The sequence below is a fragment of the Pezoporus flaviventris genome, unplaced genomic scaffold (genome assembly GCF_033815535.1).
Source record: "Pezoporus flaviventris isolate CSIRO_AGI_PZ_B2104156 unplaced genomic scaffold, CSIRO_AGI_Pfla_v1 ptg000043l, whole genome shotgun sequence".
Taxonomy (NCBI): Eukaryota; Metazoa; Chordata; class Aves; order Psittaciformes; family Psittacidae; genus Pezoporus; species Pezoporus flaviventris.
The window spans coordinates 2,103,817-2,120,634 of NW_026892591.1; the positions used below are offsets into that span (position 1 = coordinate 2,103,817).

The 16,818-nt window shown below is 40.9% G+C and overlaps 1 protein-coding gene across 2 annotated transcripts in view; it reads left to right on the forward strand.

Annotated features, from left to right (window-relative positions):
• The window catches only part of CPAMD8 (C3 and PZP like alpha-2-macroglobulin domain containing 8), a 44,666-nt gene that overhangs the window by 12,937 nt on the left and 14,911 nt on the right, over positions 1–16,818 (forward strand). Inside the window, exons 18-33 of one of the 2 annotated variants that reach the window (XM_061466862.1) lie at positions 933–1,075; positions 2,015–2,077; positions 3,813–4,044; positions 4,614–4,767; positions 5,356–5,498; positions 5,965–6,016; positions 6,680–6,978; positions 7,401–7,626; positions 8,188–8,364; positions 10,694–10,775; positions 12,277–12,433; positions 12,882–12,956; positions 14,926–15,091; positions 15,605–15,691; positions 15,972–16,108; positions 16,457–16,612. In XM_061466862.1, the coding sequence (XP_061322846.1) occupies positions 933–1,075; positions 2,015–2,077; positions 3,813–4,044; positions 4,614–4,767; positions 5,356–5,498; positions 5,965–6,016; positions 6,680–6,978; positions 7,401–7,626; positions 8,188–8,364; positions 10,694–10,775; positions 12,277–12,433; positions 12,882–12,956; positions 14,926–15,091; positions 15,605–15,691; positions 15,972–16,108; positions 16,457–16,612 (2,349 nt within the window). Of the gene's footprint in view, positions 1–932; positions 1,076–2,011; positions 2,078–3,812; positions 4,045–4,613; positions 4,768–5,355; positions 5,499–5,964; positions 6,017–6,679; positions 6,979–7,400; positions 7,627–8,187; positions 8,365–10,693; positions 10,776–12,276; positions 12,434–12,881; positions 12,957–14,925; positions 15,092–15,604; positions 15,692–15,971; positions 16,109–16,456; positions 16,613–16,818 lie in introns of both variants that reach the window. The other variant, XM_061466863.1, reaches the window with a different exon arrangement.

The following is a 16,818-nucleotide window of genomic DNA, read 5'->3' on the forward strand; positions in this document are numbered from 1 at the left end:
TAACAATGATCCTGGCTTCCTTCACATCCTCTGCCTCTTTATTCTTTGTCCTTTCTGCAATTTCAGCTGAATTGTTCCTTTGCATTGTCTTAAACCCCATAGACTTCTGCATATTCTCCCAATGCCTCAACGTTTTAATCGTAAACTAAGCCCCCAACTGTCCACTGCTTCAGCCAATGCTGCTTCTCTCCCTGTCATCTGTTGGGGTTTTGTTCTGATGGGTTGTTTTCTTTCTTAGAGGCATAAACATGTTCTGTACATATGTTACTAGCTGGTACGTATGCATTGCTCTACACCTGATCTGTAATAATTGGGTGGATATGTAAAGAGAACAAAGCTCATGCTGCCTTTGGTGTCTGGGAACTGCTGTCTCTTATGAATAAGTGCATTTAGGGGACAGAGCTTGGCAGACAGCTTTCTTAGGAATTCTGCAGTTTTCCTGTGAAGCTCTGTGGACAGTTTCCATTTTGCTTGGCATTCCTGGGAGCGCAGGATTGGTGATGTCTGATGTGAGAGCTGCCTGCTAACTGCAGCAGAACACACTGGAAGCTTTTAAGAAGGATAAAAAGCTGTAATGTAATGTTCTAGGGGAAAAATATGTGTAATAATTTTTCACCTGTAACTGTCTGGCAGTTACACATACCCAGAAATGTTAGATATTGGTTTAAATGCATTTTCCAAGCAAACAAGAGCTTTCTCATAAGGCTTCTGCCTGGGAAGTGTCCACATATTTTCACATTAACAAATATTTTCATATTAAGTTTTAAAAAATCCTCAAGTTTCAATTGAAATTTGCCTTGGAAATGTTGACACAGGCTTGGGGGATTCTTGTCTGAAAAGCTTTTATTGGCGCATGTTTTAATTCTCTTTTTCTTCTTTTCTTTTTTTCCCTTGCTGGTTTTTGTTTTGTGGTCTTCACTTCTACTGTTTAGGAAACTGGCTTGGTTGTAATGACTGATATAGTCAGCTTAAACCACAGGCAGAATGGAGGCATGTACACAGATGAGGCCGTCCCAGCTTTTCAGCCACATACTGGGACATTGGTGGCTACAATGCATTCTAAAATAGCACCAAGGTAACGTTTTTGCTGTAATGCATATGGTTGATGATACTCAGAGCTATTTTTTTCTATACTCTCATCTGTTTTCCACTTCCATACCTCCAGGGAATTGCTTGCTTTAGACAAGGGAGGGGTATGGGGAAACTCTTGATAGACCCAACAAAATTGTGAGACTACTTCATTAAATTTAAAATAATTATAGAAAAATGCAAAGTAATATTCTTCCAAGTGATCACTTGAATCTCTGTTCTCTGTGGATGACTTGCTGCTTCTCAATATGTGCAGGTTGGCCCTGGTTTTGCGGAGCTGCTCATTGCCAGTGGTTTTGCCCATTCACCTGATGGTCAAAAGAACTGCAATGGGGGAGTGTGAAGCACTCCGGCTGATGCTGCAGCTCCCTTTGGGCTCTGAGCCACCTGGTGGCATCCCTTAGCAGAGTGAGGTTTGGAGGTTAGTTAAGAAAAAGTTAACAAAGCATCACAGGTGTAGAAAAACAACTGAATTATGAAAATATGAGAGACCAAAACAATTCCAGGAGAAGAAACAGAGGGAATATAAAATAGTGGTTGGGGTCACTGCTATCGGTAAGGCCTTGTTGTGATCTCATGGGAAGTCACATGCTCCCTTTGATTTCTTTTGGTGAAAGAATTTGGATCATAAACCTATTTTTTCTTAAAAAACAACATAAATAATATTATTTATACTAATTTCTTTAGATTCTTATTGATGTCTCCAGACTGTTTGATGTGTGTATACACGATGGGATCATTTGGAACGATGATTTAACATGTGTCAAGAATGATACACCCATTCACTTTGTAATGAATCTGTACTAGCTAGAGTTTGGTGGGTCGTGTGAGCTGCATTCAGGTGATAACAATAATTTATCAGTTACTGTTAAAACTGTCTTATTAAAAGAATTCATTGCCAAGGACTTATTTCTTGTTCTAGCAGAGCAGAGAAGAGAAAAAGAACCTTCTTTCCTGAAACATGGATTTGGCACTGCCTCAATGTCAGGTATTGACAAGGAATTCCTTTAATTATATCCAGAGGGTTGCATCCTCTTCAACTACAGAAAACAAAGCTCTTTAAAACCTACTGGAGTTACATTAGCACCCTCTGATACTTCTTTCTTCTTGTTCCTTTTCTTCATTACTGCTTTAATCAATGATCTTTCTTTGTAACATTTCATCTGGTCTTGAAGTGTATTCACTTTCATAGAGTTGAACCTGCCAGTTGTGAATACACTGCAACCTATGTGTGATTCACCATTATGTCAAGTGCAGAGTATCTTCAGGGAAGAAAAGGAGCATTGGTTTGGTTCAACACATTTCCAGGTCTTACTCTCTTATGGAAATGATGTATCAACAAGTTATTGAGGAGCAAGTGGGGCTATAAGTTTGCGGTGTGTGAGGAGATAGAGGCAGAATAGCTGCTTCTGTAAATGCTGCTATAGCCTGAGCAGGCACTGGTGAGTATTCTGTTTTAAATTGCACAGAGCCCTTCTTTCTCTTCCAGCTGATGTAACCTTAATTTACTGCCTCATAAATCATGGTTTCCACTGGGTTACAATTGGAACTAAAACCAAACTGAATGAAACAGATAACTAATCTCTTCCAGAAGCAGCACATCAGGATAATTTGAAGCAATTATTAAAAGGCTTCTCCAGGTTTGCAAGTAAACTTCATTCTCAAGGAATGATTGTAAATTAAATTTGACAAGAACTTGCAGCAAGTGTATTCAAATCTGCTCAATTGAGCATGAAATATGCTTTGTAGAAATACACAAAGAATTCCAGAAGTGCCCATTTGGGCCTCAGCAAGCTGGGCCAGTTAATTATAAGTGGGCGAGTGTGGAATAAAAAGTTGCAGATTGCATTTTCTCCACTTCATTTCATTAGGAGCAACTGAGTTGAGCATTCCTTGATTTCCACTCTCTTGAACAGGAAGAATTTTGGGGTTTCTTCTACCATTTCTAATTATAATATACAATCCTCAAAAAAAACCAACCAAAACAACAAAAAAACCCAACCCAGAAACAAAAACCTAATGTCAACTTCCCAAACCAATTCGAAAAATTCCTAGAGCCTGGCTGGAGGGTCTAATGGCTGGAAATGTGTGTGTACTTTGGCCCCCCGCCCAGAAGAGTAAGCGCCCTCATGTGTGAAAATAATGTTAATGCTGGTTATGGGCTGAAATCCCAGTGGAAAGAACATCAGCTGCAACAAATTGTCCGGTTAAACAGACTGGAATACTGCCAGTTCTGGAGCGAGGACACCCTTCTGCTTGCTCTTCAGGGCTGAAGTTTATTGCAGGTACCAGGTACCTAACTGCAGTTAGGATGAAGACCTAAATATTAAGAAACTAGTGTGCTTAAAAGGAATGAAAATGACTTGGTGCTGTCAAGCCAAGTGCATTTCCCAGGATCTCTGCTCTAGTTTGAGCTGGAGAACCACATTCGTGGGCCAGAGTGCTTGGCTAACCTAGCACTGTTCAAAGGCGTAGTGGTCTCTAGGATTTTATCCAACTACTTCTTTTCATCCCTTTCCTACTGTAATTTCAATACACAGACCAGCACCTGACATGCTGCTTGCTTACTGCTAGTTGCAATAGCTTAAGCAAAGCAGATGCTGATGCTGTGCTGTAAGTTGGGATCTGGAGGGAACTCCCCAAACTGCCTGTGTGCTTTAGCTTCATTCAAAAGCATTTCATGAATCTGATCAACCCAAGTGATTCTGTGTTCTCTTTGGCAGTAATGTGTCTGGAGAAGCACAGCTGCATGTGGAAGTGCCAGACTCCATCACTACCTGGATCACAGAAGCTGTGGGGCTATCCGAGGAGCAGGGGCTGGGCATTGCCACTCAAACAGAACTGAAGACATTTAAACCTTTCTTCATTGAGTTCACGTTGCCGTACCACGTCATCCGGGGGGAACAGACCAAAATCCCACTGACTGTCTACAACTACTTAGCTGTCTGTGTAGAGGTAACAGCCCTCTTTGCTCCTGTTGCTAAGTCACTAAATCCTGATTTATCTTCAGAATTTCCTAAAGTGATCTACAAGTTGCAGTAGATAAGGTCTAGAGATAACGTAGTGATAAGCTCAGATAAAAATACTGCTTTTCAATATGAGTCAATGTCATGGCTTTATTTACTTTTAGCTTGACACAACTCTAGTAGTCTGAAGTGTCTTGTACACTTCAGAAATACAAATATTGAACACTGTAGGATGGCAATTGAGGAGCTTTTCCTGAACTGCAGAGAAGAATGTCCTTCTGAATCAGAAAGGGTTTATTTTGAAAGAGGTTTTTTCCAGTAAATCCTGTCTCCCTAGATGTTTTCTTCTCAAACACATTATCTGTCTAGCTCTGTAGTGTCAGTCTGAGCTACTTGTAGAGAGCTGATAATAACACTGTCAGTCAAATACAATACTGGAAGGGTTGAAGAATGAATAATCTGTGCATACTATGATTTTTCTTAAGCATTTTGTGGGTTTCAGTTTTGGGTTGTGAGTTAGTTTTTGCAGCTGAAATTTGCATTCCAAAATTTCCACAGGTCCACGTGAAGATTTCTGTTCCAAAAGGCATAAAGTTTGTTGGGCATCCCGGGAAACACCATCTGACAAGAAAGAAGTGCGTTGCCCCTGGGGAAGCTAAACCCACCTCTATCGTTTTGTCCTTCAATGAGCTTGGACTGAGCAACATCTCTGGTAGTATAGATATAAAATTAGCTTGCTGCTTGAAGGATTTTACAAATGTTCCTTTGTATTCCTCTTTCAGAAGAAAATTCTTATTACCTTCGTACCCCAAAGTGGAATCATTCATTCCACTGACTGCCAACTTTGCTCTTCAACCTCATTTGTTTCTTAGAAACAGCTTCTCTAACTGTAATGAGCTGAAGAGTCTGTCTGAACACACTTCAGGAGATTCCCTGTTGTGTGATATGTGGTCATGTAAGGTTTGAACCTCTTACCTCTTCCTGAAAAGATCAGTTGCCATTGTTCAAAAGAGAATAACAATAAATTCTATGTATCTTTCAACCAAATAATCACTGTAAAAACTGTGCAACACTAGAGACTAGGAAAGAGTTTCTCTCTTGCCCTGTGACTGTCCAAATAGTGTCCGGTTTTAGATGTGACCACTCAAATATGGAATCAAGGTGATACAAGAGAGCTGTAATTACAAACCACTCAATATACTGTTAATCAACTGTATCCTAATTCATTTAGATCATCACCTGAATTCCTGAAGATCTTCCTATCTCAAAATCTCTGCTTCTTTCCCTTTCTGTTTCTTAGCAAAAGCTTTTGCTTACGGTGGAACCAGCTGTTGTCAGGATGGGATGCAGACCTTAAAGAATGGCAAGCATTTGGAGGACAATTATCTGGACAGAAGGACCCCAGTGGCAGTGGATTATGTTTGCAGCAGTGTTATTATTGAGGTAAGAAAACAGGAATTTGTAATAATTCAGAAAAACAATTGTAACTGCTTGGGCAACTCATGGAAGTTTTTAGGTAGTCAGTGGTATATGAGCAGGCTTATAGGAATCTTCAAGTTGATTTATGTTTATGTTCTTGGAAATGATCAGTTTTAGTGGTGCATTCACAGGAAGAGCCTGCTGGATTCTGAGTTCCTGCCTGTGAATCTTCAGTACTGTTCAGAAGAAAAAGGGGTAGAAATTTTCTCAGCTAAGCTTTCTCTGTGCATCTAACCAGTGTGCTGCAATGTGAGATTTTGTGGTTAGCATCTCTCTAGCTAATGGAATCTAGCATAAGAACTTTTCCATAAAGGATATAAACCACTGTACAGCAGCAGAGTATTGTTTGTGTTTTGTAAATAAAACTGAATAGCTGTTACTGCTAATCCAAGCACTGTGTTTTTATGTATGGATTTCTGTCTTTATATAGCCAGAGGGACTGTCCAGAGAATACACCTATAGTGTGTTCTTCTGCCCAAATGGTAAGTTCATGATTTGAATGGGATATTAAGTTTGTTTGATTTTAGTTATAAATAGAAATATGTGGCATCATCTCATGGGGAAAAAATAATAATAAAACCTCTTTGTTTCCATTTCTGTGTGATTGATGAGTTCTGGGGTGGAGAAGGAACTTCTGAATAAAGAGTCTTTCTTCCCTGGCTGGCTAATTATGAATTTGCTCTAACTGCCCAAGTGATTTCTGGAAATGGCAATTGAATTCCTTTACTTTCGGAACAGGTTCAGCATTCAGCACTGTGGACAGTAACTGTGACTGTGCTGCATTCGCAGTCGATGTGTTAAAATTCAGTTCTGGAATCAAGTATGTGCTTTCTGCCTGAGATTCGGATAGCTCGGAGTTGACTCCAGTAGTTAAACACAGATGCTTTTGACCACTAGAGTAGAACTGAAAAATCACAGGCTTCATAAGAATTCCAGCTCAGCAGTTTGAATTGAAGGATCTTCTGTATTAGAAGATGGGAAGAAACATCCACGTGTACTTTTATAGTTTGCTTAAGAGAGGATGGAAAAAAGGACATGTACTTAGGAGAAGTCTATTTAAATTTTAGTAGTTGGGTATGGGTTGATTTTGAAGCATTGTGAGTTAAGCTCTAATTCTTACAATATTCCATTCTTTTTCTGACTAGAGAAAATACACATTTCTACACCTAACAAATATGAGTACCAATACATGCAGAAACCTGCCCAGATGACACACTTTGACATCGCTGTGAAAGCACACAATGATGCTCACCTGGCCTTGTCCTCTGGTCCTCATGACATGGCAGAGATGACAGAGATTGTTATTGGTGGACATCAAAATACTAAAACATGGATTTCTATAAGCAAAATGGGTGAGCCGGTGGCCAGCAGGGACACAGCTGGTATCCTCTCCTGGGATGAATTCCGCAGCTTCTGGATCAGCTGGAAAAATGGAGTTATCCAGGTAGTGAATTTATCTATGCAATGGTCTGGAAGTCTCTGGCTTTCTTAAATAGAGTTTGAGCACACGTGTGGCAGATTTCTATTAGGCTTGCTTAGGAAGGTGAAAGCTGCATTCCTGTTGCTTTTTCTACATTAAGTCTTGATCAGGCCGTTTTAATCGGAACACTTTGCTTGCCAAATGATGTTCTCAGTACCTCAATCTCTGGTGTTCTTAGTGCTAAGTGTGCTGAACGCTGTGGAGGTCAAGCCTTTGGAATTCTCATTAAAATTCCTTGGACTGTTTTATGGGTGGGAAAGAGAAAAGTACTCATCCATGTACAGTGTTCTCTGGTGCACACATAAGTTACTAGGTCTAAGGATACATGGCAGATTGACTTCATACATGTGGGTTCTTGGAACTGCACGGTTTTTTGTTCCTTTCAGGTTGGCCATGGTACTCGGGTGCTAAATGAGTCTATTATTGTGGAGTGGACAGTCCCCAGACAGCTTGAGGTGAAGTACATTGGCTTTTCCACAGGCTGGGGGTCAATGGGAGAGTTTAAAATTTGGAGAAAAGAAGAGACTGATGAAAATCACAATGAAGCATTTACTCTTGGAGTTCCCCACAACATAATTCCAGGATCAGAAAGAGCTACGGCTTCAATAATAGGTATCAATTATGAGGAGGTATCACTAGGTACCAATTATCAAATATGAAAAGATACTCCAGCTGTTACTTGCTTCTGACCAGTATTTGAGCAATAGATGCCAGCTAAGATAGTCATAGGTTGTCACAAAGGTGTATGCTGCTTAATTCTGGGACAAATAATTGTTTGGGGGATTTTTGGTCACTTGTTTGAACCCTGTTTGAGTTGACAATGTCTTAGAGTTGATACTGCCTAGAGCTGATCGGCTTTGCAGACGCACTGTCTCTTAGAATCCATAGTATTCATTTCATAATCAAAAATTGTGCTGTATTTAAACTCAGAGCCTAAACTGGGGAGTCATGGACAATGAAACTCTGAAATGTGAAGTTTCTTTATTCCAGTAAGAGCTTGAAGGGCTAAGACTCTTAACATTTGAAGGACTTTCAGTTTGTGATGTAGTTTCTTTAAGGTTACTATCTGTAGCTAGTAGAATTTAGTGTACTCAGGTGGACTTTAATTGTAAGACATCAAAAGGAAGTAAAGCATTTCCTTGCTGCTGAACATACTGCCTCTTTTTCAAACAGGAGACGTGATGGGTCCTACCCTGAACAACTTGGACAATCTTTTGCGATTACCATTTGGATGTGGGGAGCAGAACATGATCCATTTTGCTCCTAATGTTTTTGTCCTGAAATACCTGCAGAAAACCAAACAACTCAGTCATGAGGTGGAGAGCGAAGCTACTGATTACCTTGTTCAAGGTAACTTCATTACACTTACAATCAGTAGCATCACATTGTACTTTGCAATCAACAGTGTCCCAAGAGATAAAGATTCATTGTTTCTTGTAGGATAATCTCACAGGTGAACAGATTTTAATGGCAAGATGTTTACCCTTGCTATGTAGCCAGCATTTCCCTTCAATAACTCCTATTTTACATGCTTATTGCTTTATGTTTTATCTTTTTTTTTCCCTTAGGCAGCTTATTTCTATGTTTAAACATTCCAGAAAGTCCAGAGTAGTTACTCTAGAGCCATATAACAAAGGCTTTTATGTGTCCTTTCAGTGTCCTGTCCTACCTCACTAAACAGCTCAAAGCTATCTATCTTTTTATGTACTGTTTTTCTCAGTGTTTATTTGGGAAGAGCCACATGCAGAATAGTTTTATAACTAAAGACAATTCTCAGGACAAGTCAGTGATCATTTGAAAACAAGAATGACTCAAAGGGACAAAGCTGTCTTGTGTATGAGTCAGACAATAGTCATGTCATGAAGTCAGAGGTGACAGGATTTGGTGGTTCTCCTCTGCAAATATAAATCTTAAGTGTAATGTGTGATCTGTTTCTTGTATGCAGCAGCAAAAGCCCAGTGCTGCTTCCTTTGCCTGGCTACAGGCATTTCACTTGTCATTTCTTGTGCTTGCTGATAGCAGCAAGACAAAGGGGATTTTTTCCTAGTCCAGGTCAGTGTTTCCTTTGCAATATTATTTGCTTTTATTTCCTTTTCACAAATCTGCAAAGCTGCCAGGTTTTTAGCTCCAAACCCTGCCTGGTGATTAACCCTTACAGAAGAAACCCTCAAGAGCTTTAAACTTTTCTGTGTGCGCTGGAGCCCTGCCAAGTATAAGGTTTTAGATGGGAAAGTCTGTTTGCTTACTCTGAAGGCTTTTGTGATTTACCAAGCCAGACCACTTTTTCATCGCTTAGTCATCTATCGTAGAAAGTGCTGCTACCCAACAGTTTCCATATCCTGCTCTTTAGAAGTGGCCTGAGCTAAACTAGGCAGTAAGTTTTCTGCTTTCCCAAATGCAGTTCTACAAAAGCAGGTGAGCAGGGGAAATCTAGAAAGCTGAACCTCTCTTATGAGCCCAAGCAGCTAGGAAAATGCTTAGAACCAGAAGATTTCAGGAGCAAGCGAGACATAAAGTCTGTTCCACTACCAACCTAGCAAGCAGTGAGGAATAAACGTAAGAGCAATGAAGCATAAGTCAACTCAAAATGAACATTTGAATGAAAGAACAGAGGAAATAAGACTGATACAAAAATATGAGTAGTTAATTTGTCCATCTGATGCATTGGATAGGAGCACTTAGGAAAAATTTAAGGGGAAAGTGCTCACTGGTAAGTTATGTAGAAGAAAAGCAATTTAATGCTTTCTGCCACATACTTGTATGTAGTCCACAACCCCCAGACAAAGGTGTTTTTACTACAAGAGCATCATTAATCTCTAGAGCTCTGTTCCTCCCATTTTTCAAACCATTCTTTCAGTATTTCCTAAGACTATTGGAAGGCTGTAGAGCAACAGGGAAAAGTGTAGGAGTCACGTAGGAGTCACGGGCAGCCCTTGCTCAGGGGTTGCCTGTGTCTGGAGAGGTCAATAAAGAAACATTCTGGAAATGAAAAAGTAATCCATTCCCATAAAAATGCCATGCAGTATGGAAGAAAACATCTACTCGTGTCAGAGAATTAAGTGAGCACTAAGTGTCTTTGACACAGTCTTCTTGCAGGTTTGACATATCTCCATATCAGAAATACCCATTCTGAAGGGTTTGGTTCCAGTGGGCTTTACCAATGGGTGTGTTCTGTATTCCTCAATAGAGAGGAGTTCCCTTTATTAGGAGGGGCTGTTCACAGTTGTAAAACAAACAGGTTTGAGAAGCAAATTATTTTCCTAGTAGGAAAAGTATTTTGACTATTTTCAGTCTCAAAAGACATTCCAGTAGAGTTCTTCTCTTCAGCATTCAACATGGAAAAGAAATGTCCATCTGCACAGTGCTTTCAGGAAACTGGATGGAGAATGGCTGTATGCTTAAATAAACCCCTTTCTTTTAATACTGCATCTTTTCAGAGGGATATCCCATTTGTAACAGGAGTTGTAGTCTTCCAGATGTTTGCCTGAATGGATTTCTGAGTAAGCTACAGGGTACGTACACAGAGCTGGCTCTATCCCTCACAGCAAAATGAGAGATTGCCTCGGGCAGCAGAATCCCTTACACTGGTGCCAGATGGTCTGAGTCCTCATTCACTTGAAATACTTGTTTTCCTCTATGTGAGGATTTTGGACTCCCCCAGTTCTTTTGTGACTTGCAGGCTACCAGCGCCAGCTGACCTACAAGAGACAAGATGGTTCATACAGTGCTTTTGGCGAGAGGGACTCCTCAGGGAGCATGTGGTGAGTTGCTATTTAAAACAGAGTTAGAAACTTCAGTGTTTACTAAATGGGAAGAATAGACAATTGGCAAGGAAAGAAGAGTAATTTTCCAGCTTCCATCATGGTATCACACACAGTGGAGAATAGAAATCATACTCGATGACCATAGACTTACTGTTTCAATGCTGCTGAGTGTTCATACTGCGCTAGTAGGTGTATTATAGTTGTTTCAAGACTGAGGGGCAGTTGAGATAGTCACACATGCTTGCATGTCCAGGCTTTAAGGCTTTAGGGTCGTATTTGATCTACTGGAATTGGAGTAGCAATACGTGGGGCATTTAAGCACCTAATTGCACTAGGGACTGGAGCTTCACCTGAAGCATGTACAAAGAAACTTGTCTCTGGAAGTGGCAGAGGCTTCTACCCGGATAGGAAAAAAAACCCACCACCAAAATCAACCCCAAAGAAGTCTTTCTCCCAAGTGCTTTATATCCCATCATGGATGAAATGGAATGGTACAGATTTATTCCCTGAGAATTGAGATGCAGAACCTTTCAGAGTCAAATAACATGAAAGCAAGAAACTGAGAAATCAGCTCATCTCACTGGTGTCCCCCTTAGGGAACCACAGCCTTTAAGGTTCTACTACATCACATCAGCGTGTTAGTTGACTGTAATGGCTCAGATGTAGTAGATTCTGGTCTTCATTCATTTGCTCGTACTGTCATTTGTCTTCTCCATCTGCTCCTTATTTTGCTTTAAACTGATTTTCTTCATGAACTCATCTGAGGGGAGGTACCACTTCAATGATGCTGCTGCCTCACTGTTTCTAAGATTGTAAATTTTTATCTCTGATCTGGCATCTCCCAGTCCCTAGATGTAAAATATGGTGACACAGGATTACTTAACACTTGAAAAATCCCCTGCCAGGCAGCATGCTTTCTACCCTCCCATTCCTCAGAGGCTTGTAAATGGAATGATTCAATTTCCAAAGCTGGCCAGAGTTCACACTTGTTGCATGTCAGAGGTTTAGAATTCCAAAAACACTCCTGTTGCTTTCTTAAGACTTAATTCTGTATGAAGTCTACCCCAGCCTCAGACTTTAGCAATAGATTTCTTTTATTTTTAGTTAAGACAGTAACAAAATGGGAAAATTTACTCCTCTCTTTTCAGGTAATTCCGTATTTATAAGGCGATTGATTCTTAATTTAAAAGCTTTAATGGTTCGGGTAACAGATGAGCACCTGTAAAAGGGAACTGAGTTTCAAAGTGTGTCATAACTAAGACAAATATATCTTCCTGTTACACTTTTCAATTTAATTTGGCCCTTAATCCTGCACTTATCCACAAGCTTGGACAGTGTTCAAGTGCTTTTATTATACCATCAATGGTTTTTAACAGTATTTTGTGTTTCCCCAACAAGACTTTGAATAGTTGTGCTTTCTAAGAATGTTGTCTTCCCCTCACTGATACATTCTTCTAACTTTGTTTTCTCAGTAAAGATGATAAATTCCTATTTACAGGCTCACAGCTTTTGTCCTCAAGTCCTTTGCACAGTCTCGTGGGTTTATTTTCATTGACCCAAAAGAATTAACAGCTGCCAAAGACTGGATCATCCAGCATCAGAAAGAAGATGGTTCCTTTCCTGCTATGGGCAGGATACTAAACAAGGACATTCAGGTAAAAACTATACAGACTCAAAATCATGTAATAGCTGCATTTGTAAAGTTATTAATCAAAGCATAAAGTGATGCAGTTTCCTTATGCCTAATACAAATATTACACTGGAAAGGCTACAATAGTACAGGGAGAACCAGGAGAATTTGGGTATCTGTGTGATGTCCCATGGGAACGGACACCAAGATGTCAAGTCTTGTCTTGGAGTACGAAGTCATGTCTTGCAGTACGAAGTTCTGTGCATTGGGTGCGTTCTCAGGCTATTCCTAGGGCAGGAAGCTACAATGTTGGGTTGGGCTCCTAAATTTCATGCTCCTTATGTGCAAAGCAAAAGAAGGTCCATGATGCCAGAGCTTCCTTATTACACAGTCTTTGTCTCGCTCAAGAGTCATTTTATCCAGTGTCCTTATCTCTCGGTTTCACCCAGTGATTTCTGTTTGTTGCCCTCCAGGGTGGAATCCATGGGAAGATCTCCCTGACAGCTTATGTGGTTGCATCTCTTCTGGAAACAGGTGTAACTTCTGAGGTAACAAAAGCTGGGTTAAAATAGCTCTCATGTTCTACATGTTCTACAAATTCTCTCTTTTTTCTAAACTTGATTTTACTGCTGTTCACTCTCAAAGGTTCTGTGCTCACTAGAATGATAGCATCCAGGTCACAGAGGCTGTTGGAAAGCCTTGAGATGAGTCGAAAGTTAAGGAATCTGTTCTGGAGTTATTCAGGGTGATCTCCCATCCTTCAGCCGTCAGTTCAAGGATCATTCTACCAGAGCAAAACTCTTCCCTGCAACCCCATCCCACACTCTCTCATAGAAATGGCTGCAGAGAGTGTTTTCTGCCTTGTCATTTCAAGGTGGGATTGTGGCCTATGCAGATACGGGTGGCTTGCTTATATATACTCAAAATCTCTAACCAAGTAGCTGAGTGCTAACAGCAGTTTAACCAGGGCTGCACAGGCTTCAGGGATCCAGGAAGCTTTTGTGGTCTGCCTTTGCTACAGTGGCCAAAATGCTACTGCTATTAGATTACAGTTTCTTTGGAGAGCTGCACTCCTGTAATGTGCTGGATTGAGGACTCTGGAGGAAAATGTTTCTTTTCTTTGTCATGAGACAGAACAGGAACACTACAGGAAAAAGAATAGCTACAAAGGAAGGTGCAATTACACTGCATCGTTTTTGAAGTAGGAAAAAACCAATCATTTCCAGTACAACTGGTGTTACACTAGAAAATCTAGAGATTCCTTCTTAAAAATCATGCTAAAAAGGGCTTCTCTCCTATGTTATATTTTTGCCTGCATTTAATTTCACTAGGATGGAGATTCTCAGGTAACACCATAGTTAAACACTCCCAGTCTGACTGGGAACATGCCCACTTGCAAATGCACTGAGCACACCATGAGCACAGTTCTTCACCAACCAAGGGGAAGAGTGGTGGTGGGCAAGGTCTGCACAGGCAAAGCTGGAGATGTAGTGGATGTTGCAGCATGTCCTAGTGATCTATAGTCAGACAAAAGCATTCCCCATTCAGGCAAAACCCAGTGAGTTCATGGAGCCTTTGAAACAGCCAGTGTAAAGGGCAGTGTCTATTTTAAACCCCGTGATAATCTCAGCACTTCTGCTGAGATGCTTTCTGCTAGAGCTTGACGAGTGAAACTATACTGCCGCTGCAGGCAGACACCTCCTGACCCCCAGTTCTTGTAGGAGTGGAAGGCCTTCAATCTTATTAAAAATAAATAAATAAATATATATATATAAAATCTCCCAACACTCATAGAGTAACTTTCTGCCTCCCTGTCAGCGGTTTCCCCCCTCTTCTGAGAAGTGATGTGATGCTCTCTCTGGGCTGCTGTGTGTCAAGACAGCCCTAGCATTTTTATTTGCTGGAAGTGCAGTTTATGTGGATCTAATGGTTTTCCTAGAGGAGATTTGCAAGTGTTACTAATGATCTTAGCTAGGAAATGAGGAAGGGGAAGGTTAGTGCCACAGGGAAATCAAAGGAAACTAAATTACATCAAGTCCAATTAAATTGTTTCTATAAATTATCAGAGCCACGTTCCTACATGGTGAGGTCATTGAGGGAGTTAATAAAACATGTTTGTTGGCTGCAGGGACCCCTGGGAACCTTGGCCTTTATTATCCTCTGGCGTCTGCTAGACGCTCCAGAGTGTCAGGAACACAATCAAACATACAGTAGAGAGTTCACTTCTGCTCTGTTCATCTGCTGCCTTGCAGGGGCATGGAATTCCCTCAGCTTTAGGGGGGAATAAATGTGACTCAGGTTTAGTCTACATCATTCTTGCTCTGCTGTTTGCTCCTTTTTTTCTTGAATTTGTGATGCATGGCTTTCCTTAGGGAAAGGAAAGAGTCAGCTTCATTCTGCAGAGAGTAAAATGCATCTTTCTTAGTGTGTTTTTGGTTTGTAATGTGAAATAAAGTGATTCTAACTTTTGTCACATAGATGCTGGTAATATGTTTGGGCTCTTTCCCCTAAATATAGGAAGAAAGGACAGCTGTTGACAAAGCAAAAGACTTCTTAGAGTCCAACTTGTATTCAGCAGAAGATCCCTACACTACTGCCCTGACTGCATATGCCCTGACACTGCTGCACAGTCCCTCTGCCGCTGTGATGCTGCGGAAGATGAACAGCATGGCTATTACGCAAGGTACTGTGCTCCTGAGGCCAGCCTGGCAATCCCTGAACTGCCAGTCTTCTTAGAGGAACAAGCAAATAGCCCTTGAAACTGGAATGATATGAGTTACTGGAGAGGATGAGGTCTTCCTCACAGCACAATTTGGCTTTGTAAGGCAAGAGTTTTCCTGGTTCTCTATAGAAAGGGTACCTTAGTTCCATGTACACAGCTGATGCTGAAGGAAGGCAAATGCACCAGATGCTCTGCAGCGTCTTTCCTGTCAATACGACCACGTTGCATTTCCTGATGCTGTATTTTCATCCAAAATCCAAGAATTACCCAATTTGTCACACTGAATTATTTTTGTAATTGCAGAGGGAGCCTCTTGCCCAGGAGATGCCTGTCTGAAAGGAAGGACAGTGCAGTTCAGGGCAGGATCTGTTCTTTGAGTCAGTGCAAAAATAGAATTTGATTCTTCCCCTTTACAGAGGCTTAGCTGCACTCCTGCTATAATAACATACATATGCCACTGTCCTGTTTTTCTAGATGGCTTTACACACTGGAGCTTGACAGGAACTCTTGTTACTGATGAAGATACCTTCATGGGATTTAATGATGGGCTCTTGCAATCAGGTACTTGTACTGCAAAGACAGAGATAAGGGATTGGGCTGCAGCAGCAGGGCGATGAGTGCAAGGGATTCTAAAAATGGCAGCGAAGTAGGAATCTAGGGATGGTACTCCCAGCTTTTATTGGCAGTCACTGGCATTTCAGCTGATTTCCTAGACTTTGACTATTAAAGCCACAACAACAGGGAATGACGCTATAGATTTCAAGTCACTTAAAGCCATTGACTCTTCTAACACAATATAAATGGTATTTTGATTACTTTCTTTCTCCACCCCTCCTTCCAGTTGTTTCTGCAGAAGTGGAAATGACATCTTATGCCCTTTTGACATACACACTCCTAGGAGATGTGGCCTCTGCACTTCCAGTAGTAAAATGGCTTTCACAGCAAAGAAATGCACTTGGAGGATTCTCGTCTACTCAGGTGGGCTGCCTGCAAAAAAAGGGAAGCTTTGATGCATGCATAATCAACTGTGGAAATCAATGGATTCAGGAATGGTCAATGCACAGTTTCTCTCTAGAGTCTAGGCAGTAACTGTCCATGTACTGGTAAGAATTAAGGCTTTCCAGTGCTCTTTAGCGCTTCTTTCTTGGACTAATAATTTGAAAGGAGCTTAGACTTTGTCCTTACAGATGCCTTTGACAGAAAAATTGAACAAAACCTGCTATTTGTTTTCCTAACTGAATAAATAAGGAAGATTCTGCTACCAGAAGCTAATGATGCACAGTGCTTGTTTGTAAGTTTACTATGTTCCTGTACTCTGATCCCTAGGACACGTGTGTAGCCCTGCAGGCTCTGGCTGAATATGCTATCCTTTCTTACGTCGGAGGAGTCAACCTTACCATTTCCTTGGCTTCTACTAATCTAGACTACCAGGAGACATTTGAGCTTAACAAGATGAATAAAAAAGTCCTCCAGACTGCAGTGGTAGGTGCTTTTGTGTTCATGTAGATGAATTTCTACAGCAGTCCATGTGAGCTGGGTTCTGAATGACAGCTCAGGTAAGTTCAGAAGTGGTAAAAGCACAAGTGCTGAGATCTTGGAACTTTGTGGGGTTTTATGTCTGGCTTCTGAAGCAAAGGAGGCAGCACTCAAAAGACATTTTTCACCGTAACTAATGCCTGATGCTTATT